The 9,433-nt window shown below is 34.8% G+C and overlaps 1 protein-coding gene across 2 annotated transcripts; it reads right to left on the reverse strand.

Moving 5' to 3' along the window:
* Positions 1 to 4,548: 4,548 nt before the first annotated feature.
* Positions 4,549 to 9,021, reverse strand: LOC132293865 (cysteine-rich receptor-like protein kinase 42). 2 transcript variants are annotated; one of them, XM_059791510.1, is made up of 6 exons: positions 8,193 to 9,021; positions 6,993 to 7,106; positions 6,525 to 6,875; positions 6,173 to 6,407; positions 5,630 to 5,774; positions 4,549 to 5,531 (listed from the first exon to the last, which is right to left on the reverse strand). In XM_059791510.1, the coding sequence occupies exons 1-6, from the start codon at positions 8,932 to 8,934 to the stop codon at positions 5,178 to 5,180; spliced, it is 1,941 nt and encodes a 646-aa protein (XP_059647493.1). In that variant the 5' UTR covers positions 8,935 to 9,021; the 3' UTR covers positions 4,549 to 5,177. The 2 variants fall into 2 exon arrangements, with proteins under 2 accessions (XP_059647493.1, XP_059647494.1); XM_059791511.1 differs by lacking the exons at positions 4,549 to 5,531; positions 5,630 to 5,774 and having other exon boundaries at positions 6,169 to 6,407.
* Positions 9,022 to 9,433: the final 412 nt, after the last annotated feature.

Below are 9,433 nucleotides of genomic sequence, written 5' to 3' on the forward strand. Positions count from 1 at the left end.
ACTTCCCAATCCACTATGGCTCCTCCTTACGGGTGGAGAGCAAACCTTGATTAGAAGCAACTCCTTGCTAAGAGAAAACCTCTCTTAGTCTTCCTTTGGGCCAAACCAGCCCTTACAATAGCTTTGCTAAGAGAACTCCTTCTCTTAGGCTTACTTGAGCCACACCAGCCCTTACAATTTATTTGCTAAGAAAAACACCTCTTAGTCTTACAGCAGATTTGTAAATAGAAGTGGTAGTACAATAAATCCTCTCAAGAACTGATACAAATCAAACCTCACAATAGAGTATATATGAAATCAAGTGAAGTTCAAACTCTAAGTATGAAATGTATGAGAGATGATGAGGAACCAAACAGAGCACAAGCTCTGTAAAATATCATAACAAAAGTTCTGTTTAAGATCAAATCAAGCTGGGAACAAAAGCTCCTTTGAAGATGGATTATACCAGAACAAAAGCTCTGTAAATGGTTAGTGAAACCCAGAACAAAAGCTCTATTTAAGGCTCATGAATATGGCTCTCTCTTCTCTTTGTATCAGCTATACAAAACTGATGTATATATATAGACCATATGATGTAATATAGCTGTTGTGTAAATCTACATAATGGGCATGTGAATATCTGACTCTATGATGCTCGAAATATGTGTATAAAGGTCTGTATAAAGCCTGGAGCAAGATTGTAAAAGTATTAAAGAAGATGCGCAACTCTGACACAGAAGGAATATAGCCATTGGCTATTCCTTCAAGACTTAGTTGTGAACTAAGTCGGCTCAGTTCAAGACGGAGTCGACTCAGTTAGAAATTGAGTCGGCTGAGTTGCTTATTTTCAAGGTTCTGAAAGTGATAAGGCTCGGTCTAACTGAGTCGGCTCAGTTGAGAAGGGAGTCGGCTCAGTTGTGAACTGAGTCGGCTAAATTATTAATTGAGCCGGCTAAATTGAATTTTGATTTTGATGAGCCTCGGCCTAACTTAGTCGGCTGGATTGCTGACTGAGTTGGCTGAGTTGTATTTTACCAGAAATTAAAATTATTTGTGGTCTGCAACAGGCTTCTACACATGGCTTTTGCACACAGCTTATTTCCATTGAAAACATTTAAGTAAATGTCCATTTACTTTAAGTTTACAATGTAAATAAGGAAGTACCCCCCATTTGGATTCAATAAAAAATATTAGAAAATTGAAATCCAACTAAATCAAAATGTAGAAATTCAGTTTTAGTACAAATTTGGATTTCCGACAGTTTTGGTAAAAATGAATCCTTATGTAGACCAATGTAGACTTGGTTAAAAATTCTGATAAAATCAATTTAGGCTAGTTTAAGTATAAAGAGTTATTAACGGGAAAAAATATTTTGAAATAATTATTATTTCAAAAATCCATTTTTCACACTTAGCCAAAAATACAGTTTTTCATGACGCGCATTTTGGGGTCCTAGTGTTCGTTACCAATTCATGGTAATGAAGGTTTCTCATGCCTTAATTGTTGACCAATATGAATTATATGATTGATGTGCATGGTCTTAACATTTCTAGCACAAGTGGTGAGTTCTTTCTAAGCTTATGCAAGCTTGAACTAACTCATTCTTTTAGCAAAGACTTTATGTGTCAATTATATGAATGAAGTGCATAGTCTATTGCTAATGGATATAGGAGCATATGAATGATGTATGATATGCATGATCCTAGAGAGATGAGCTTCAAATGGATTCATAAATACATTGACATTGAATCCTAAACATTCACCATCCTATCTAGCCCTTTCTTCAAGCTTTGACATGATCATTTAGGCTTTGAGGTATTCTTGCTTTCTTCCTTCCTTTGAGTTGCTTTCTTACTCATGTAGTCCAATCTATCTTTGGATGGACTTTGCATTTGGTTCCTTGCAACTTCATGCTCCTTTGTCTCCTTTGCTTTTCATAGATGTGATCTTGAGTAATGGAATACATGGAATGATCTTTATGATCTTTATTGAGGTTTTTCTTTGAATGTAAATCATCTATAACACTCAATATAAACATTAGTCCTTAAACACCATTAATGATTTGCTATCATCAAAACACCTAGATTGTCCTTGGATGGAATCCTTATGGTCAATAGTTTATTGAATGACTCTCAATATTTATAGATGCATGTAATAAAAATGTTTCTTAATAAAGAGGTGTGAATTTATAAGGTGTAATCATATAGTTTTAATGATATATGTGTTTTGACTTGCAAACACCTCTCTCACACAACTCTTCATAAATTTATTTAAAATACAAATAAAAAAATAATGATAATTGAATTAATGAGTGTTTCATTTAGACACAACTCTTGAAAAAGAGAAGAAAAGTTTCATTTCTACACAACTCTTGAAAAAGAATATAAAGATGATAATATATAATAATAATGTCTCAAAAGAATCAACAAATTAAAAAAAAAAAAAGAGTGAAGAGAGACCTTTAAAAATTTCTTACAATAATTTGAATATTGATACAACAATAATTAGATATTAACAAACTTTGTGGTATATTTTTAACAAAAATTTCAATAACTTTTGTTTGGTGTCTTCTTCTTCTTCTTTTTCATTTTTTTTTTTTTTAATTTTTAATTTTATATATATATATATATATATATATATATATATATATATATAAGGTTTTAGTAGTTAAATAGACACCTTTTCAAGAATATATAATAACTTTAACTAACAATCGCTCTGTCATATTTATAAAAGTCTTAATTTGCTTCATCTTTATGGAAGCACAATACTATTGGCAGTGTTGTTAACTTATCTCACAACAACGAAATAATGACTTGGACAAAAATGTATAAAAAAAAAAAGAAATAGTTTTACAAAGAAACTCTTTTATGTAATAATTACAGTACATTGAATAAAAGTTATATGTAAAAGGAATTGTAAAATATTTCAATAATAATGTGATAGAGAAGTAAATATAAATAAATATAAAAAATACAGGAGACATAAAACGTTCTTAGAGGAAAGAAGAATGGTAACATATATATATATATACACATTTATTTATTTAAGAAGTATAGTGTACTTACGATGTTGGCCTGAAAATAAAAAAAATAAAAAATTTTTGCAGAAAAGAAGATAACATGAAAGAGTTTTTTTTTTTTTTTTCTTTTGTTTTTCCTCAGATCATATGACTCGTAGATATATATAAGCAGACAACCTTTCACAATAAGCATCTCTTTTAAATATAAAAATAGAAATGCATCTGTTGATGGTTTTTAGAAATCACATTGTAGGAAGTTGGTATATAATTAAAGTTGCTTTTTTAATAAAGAAATACAGAATCTAGAATGTAAGATTGATATATATATATTTTATATTCCTTATTAAAAGATTCCAGTAGTTAGTTATCTAGGCGGTGCATTGTGTCCGTGAAATTTGTAGGAACACATTATCCAATTTACAAACAGGTCTTCTCCTGGTTAATCTGATCTTTTTACTGTCCTCCATAGAAGAAGAATCATCAAACTCTTCCACAGTCCCTCTCCTCCGCCACCAGTGGTGGCGCAACCGTCTCCCCACCCTCCGCCCCAAAACCACCATATGATCCAAACTCGGCGGCTCTGTCGACGATCACCTACATCCATCCCCATAGTCCTCGCCCTAACCCTCGTCTCCATCCTCGATCTCAACACCACCCTCATCTTCGCCGCCCTCTACAACATCTCTACCAGCCTTCTCTTTGCCATCCCCATGCATGTCCAACCAATGAAATCCATCGCCGTCGTCGTTTTCTCCTAAACCCCCATCTCCCTTCCTGGATTGGAGGGCCCATCTGCTAACGGGCCAACGAACCAGTTTGAAAATAGTTAGTCCAACCCAAGCTCACAGAAGGTCTTGTTTAAGTCTTCATAACAAACCCATGGATTACATATCATAAGTTAAAATTCAAACTAAATAATTGATAAAAATACAAATAATAATTAGCACAATTATATAAAAAACCACAACCCAAAATCTATAAACCAACACTTCAAAAGCATTAAATAATCATATCAAAACCTTGAATAAAAATAATTAGTCCCATGATCTTGCCGATCATTCTTCTTATTCATTGGATCATATTCAGCCCAACAAAGACTCACACAATTTTTAGAGATATAGAAATGTACAATAATTTTATCTTTTGTCATTTGATAGAAAAATCTAAAATTATTCCCTTTATAATATTTTAAATCCTTAATTTTTATCAATTATCAAGGTGTGCATCCTACGAATCATGGGCAGAGATTAAACTATGGTTTAAAGGTATAATTATTTCATTGTAATTTAGAGATCTCGAGTACAAGAAATTCACTTATCCAAAAATAAGATAAGTACAATTGACCCTCCTCCCCTTCTAAAATTCGCAGTTAACCCATGGACTAAGAAGTTCTAGAAAGTTCTGGAAACAGATGGCACTTGAACTTCCCTTTCAAAACTCTCTTTTCCTTTTCTTTTGTTTGCTCAATCTTTTGGGTGGATTTAATGCATTTGAAGAGAATTAGGGACCTATTTTCATTAATATGCGCTTTTTCAAGGAAAGCTCAAACATGATCACCATCTATGTTAGCCCCGTGCTACACATCCATCCACAACCTTGAACATGCATCAATGGTCCAATATGTGGTTGTACTATTGTTGTTGCTGCATGTAAGTACAATTTCTACACAATTTTTATTTTTTTATTTTTTACTATATGATACTATTAAATTTAATATGAAATATAAGGGACGATAAGTTTTTATTACCATCATTTTTCCACACTTCTATAGATGTTATAACCATCTAATAAATGATTGATAACGAATAACAAGACTATACTTGCCTTCCATTTATTGGCATTTTTTTTCTTTTTTTCTTTTGGTCTTGAAACAGTTATTTTATTATAACAATCAAATTTAGAATAAAAGAAATAAACTTGCCTCAATTGATGATAGTCCTAGTCAAAGCTACTTGTAACTTCTGCAGTATTTGTCTGCTTTTATCATCTATATCAGGCTGTGAGATTCATATCCCTCAATACAAACAAACTCATAACTGGTACAAAATTTCATTCTTCAATAAGATTATCAAACAAATTGCTCTTTTCTGCTCATGAAATTCTAACTTCCAAGCCTGCAAAATCAATATTGTCAAGCTTGCATTGGTTGTTTCAGACTTGGGGATTGGATCCAATTTTATTGACTTCTTGATGGATCAAATAAACTATGCATGCTGGAGGACTCGGTGGTGGCCTCGGACACTTCAAATTTTGTCAATACGTTCGGTACCAAACTGTTTACACTGTAAGATCTGGTAGGCTGAATCAAGCTAGCATTCAAAAAAGGAGGTTGATTAGGCAGAGGAAGTTCACAATCCTTATTAGTTAGCATCTGAACTACTTTAGCTATAGATGGTCTTAGAGAAACTGAAGCTTGCGTGCATAGTAGTCCGATTTGAAGCACATTGGCTGCCTCTTTTGCTGGAAAATCGTTTTCCAGTCTAGCATCAACTGAATCAGCCAATCTGTTTGTCTTGTAAAGCTTCCAAACCTGAGGCCAAAAAAAAAAAATAAAATCCCACATTGTCAAACAACAGAATGCATAATCTAAAATGAATAGTTAGTGTGTGTGGGGGACTTTAATCTTACTGTTTGTAGAAGAGAACTTGAGTCCTCTACAAAGGCATTGTTCTTCCTACCACATACAATCTCAAGAACCAACACGCCAAAACTATAGACATCAGCTTTCTCCGTAAGTTGTCCACGAACAAGATATTCAGGAGCCATGTATCCTCTGCACCACCAAAAACCTTGCATTATAAACTGAAATGATAAGAGCCACCACAGATGATGTCGCACCCTCAAACAAATGCTTGCCTAGTGGGAAAATGAGAATCATTCCTGCATTTTTTTCCTACTCAATCCTAACACAATCACCACCACAGGTCCAAACTAAGACAACCTCTCCCCCTAATAAGTGTGTTTTTGTTTATAAGATGATACTGCGCATTTATTCATTCCATTGTCCATATAAGCTAGTTCTGACCAAAAGCCATAGAATATGTCTTATTGTTGTCCTATCGATACTAAAACTGTATAAAACAGTTGAGGTGGTGATGTTTTTTCTTTTCTTTTCGAAATAAGATCATAGATGATAAAATGGACAGAAGACTAAATAGAAATCTCTCTTACAACGTCCCTGCAATTCCAGTGCTAAGATGTGACTTGTCAGTAGCAAAACAACGAGCAAGTCCAAAGTCAGCAATCTTTGGAGCCAGATTCTCATCCAGAAGAACATTGCTGCTTTTAATGTCCCTGTGGATAATTCTTATTCGGCCACCTCCATGAAGGTATGAAAGCCCTTCTGCTATTCCTACAATGATATCATACTTCTGGTTCCAATTGAGAATTTGAATCTTGTTCTTATCTGCATAAGAGAAAATGATCTACTACTATTATCGAATTACTATTTCGTCGGTTTAGTTTTAGTAGTTTTGAAATAAAGAAATCAAAAAAATTGTTGTGAATTTAGAATTGCAGTTACCGAAAAGGAATTGATCAAGGCTCTTGTTGGGGACATATTCATAAACCAGGAGACTCTCAGGGCCTTCAATGCTGTAACCTAATAGCTTCACAAGGTTCTTGTGTTCAATGCCACTGATCAAATTTACCTCATTGAAGAACTCATCTACCCATTGCCTTGTACTGAAAAACAACCTCTTAACAGCGACGTTTTCTCCATTAGGAAGTGTCCCTTTGAATACAAAACCAGCTCCTCCCTGGCCTAACTTTCTTGATGGATCAAAATAATCCGTTGCCTTCTCAAGTGTTTCGTATTTGAAATTCAAGCCGGACTCGTTATACGAAAGTGAAACCTGGCCTAGATTACTGCGTTCTATGTGTATGCAAGTGAAACATTACGGAATTAGAACACTAATACATAAAAAGTATCAAGGCAACTAAATTGATACACTTCAAATTATGTTCTAATGTTGGTAAAACTGAATGGTACCTTGTTTCATCTTCGACAATCTTGCATAGCCTGCATAAGCAGCAAAGAATAAAAGCATTAAGAAGGCCGTCCCTGCCAATGCAACAGCTAGGGCAATCCTCATTACAGAGACACCTGAAAAATATATGACAGCAGAAATAAGAAACATGCTGTGGATATGTTCATTTCAGATCAAGTACTTCCTATAGAAATTATATTCACTACACAAAAAAGAATAATCTAACACAGTGTATATAGTAATGATACCTAAGCATCTTGCAAAAACTGTAAAGTAATAGGAACACTTTCAGTCTTTAGCATTTGAAAAAGGACAGTAGATAAAGAGACAAATAACAAATAGAAAAAAAGAAGATAGCTCATTGTAATCAAACAATTAATAGGTTTGACAAACACAAGACTCAACATATGTATATACATCTACTATAGAAATTTTAGTTATTTCACAAAAAAGAATAATCTGACAAATTGCATATAGTAATGAAACCTAAACATCTTGCAAAAACTGTAAAGTATTGCTTATTGTAATCAAACAAGTAATAGATTTAACAAACATAACAAGACTCAAAATAGTGAAATACATATAAATATGCATATACATCTATATAACTCAAATCAGGAGAGAGGGGATAACTAATCAGACTCCCATGAATCCTGAAAATCTACATATGTATACACACACATGAATTCACATATAAATACAAGAAAGAGAGGGATGAACCAAGAATTACAAAGTAAAACACATCCAGACGCGCGCGCGCGCGCACAAAAAAAAAAACCCTCTATCATAGCATAAAAAGTATTGCTTATTGTAATCAAACAATTAATAGATTTAACAAATACAAGAAGACTCAAAATACATATAAATATGTGTATACATATATATAACTCAAATCAGCAGAGAGAGGATAACTAATAAGACTCCCATGAATCCTGAAAATCTATACATATGTATAAACACACACTCACATGCATTCACAGCTAAAAACAAGAGAGAGAGGGATGAACCTCAGAATTACAAGGGAGAAAAAACATAAAACACACACACACACAACAACAACAACAACAACAACAAAAATATAAATAATAAAAAAAAAAATCATAGCATAAACATAAGCAAAACAAGAAACCAGTGAGCCTAAGATTAACCCCAGCTCACTCAACATATTCTTGTGTGATACAAAACTTCAAAAGAAGACTCACCAGAATGTTTATTTACTTCCTCTGCTCCATTGCTATAGAACTTGTCAGTGGAATACCTCAAAAAACAGCCAGCATTTAACCCCCTCCCTTCCCTACTCGGCGCACAGTTTGTCACCTCCTTAGCAGCCTTGGCCAAACAATCTCTGCACCCATCACTGCTCACACTCTTCCAACACTGCGCCAAACCATACACTCCCTTCACCTCCATGACCGCAAACCCTCCATTCGACACAGCAGTTTGAGTCAAATTATCAATCAGCAGCTCAACATTCTTCCCAAAATCCGAACTGCCTATTGCTTCACTGCTACAAATCACTGAATCCGTATTAGGGTCGATGCTTTCATTGTAGAAGCTATGATTACCGTATCTGAGGAAGCACCCATCGAGATATATGCGACCAGAGGTGGCTGGGAGGCAGCTGGGGAGTCTGGTTCGACTCGCGGCGTAGCAGAGGAGGCAGTCAGTGTGAGAAAGGTCTTGGTGGCATTGGAATAAGACATACACAGGTGTTGTTGAGTTGACATGGTTGTGACCCCATTGATTAGCGGTCACAAGTTGTGAGAGAGTTTCCATTGCTTGGCTAAAGGTTGTGAAGAAGGTATTCACATTTGGTGGCCTAGAATGGCCACAGAAGAGGCCGGCCTCGGAGATTCGAGGATCGGAGAGAGAGAGAGAGAGAAGATTGATGAAGAAGAAGATGGTTGAGGTTGAAAAAAGCACGTAATTCAATTTGGGTGTCATTGAAACTTTTTTCTTATCTCTGTTTTCATTCTGTTTCTATTGGGGTTTTATATGTTAGATGCAAAGAAGAAGAGAAGAAAAGAGGAGAAAGAGGTTGGAATGAATGAATAGCATGTTCAGAGGCATATGATGAAATGAATTAGACTCAGCTGTTGACTTGGATTTTTGGGTATTCTAGAAGTGAGGACTATGTGCAGTTTGAATTTGATTATGAGAGAAGTACAGATGACCAATGCCCCCGGCGGCTTAGGTGAGTTGGTAAGGTGTTGGCATGGTACCTGCCCAGGTTTGAGCCTTGCTTTCTTCTTTATCACTCGACTAATCCTAGTGTTGTAGTTTTGGGGCCTAGTGTTGTAGTTTTGGTGCCGGCTGCAGTATCTCTAGTTTGGTGCCTTTGGGGTGGGTCTGAAGGGCCTGTCAAGGAGAGCTCTGGGTCATCAAAAAAAAAAAAAAGTACAAATGACCAATTCAAAGGCAAGTTGATTTTGTATGGTTTTTG

Source organism: Cornus florida, unplaced genomic scaffold, assembly GCF_030987335.1.
Source record: "Cornus florida cultivar Cherokee Brave unplaced genomic scaffold, ASM3098733v1 CherokeeBrave_3.0.0_Hap2_Chr02, whole genome shotgun sequence".
In the NCBI taxonomy this organism is placed as follows: Eukaryota; Viridiplantae; Streptophyta; class Magnoliopsida; order Cornales; family Cornaceae; genus Cornus; species Cornus florida.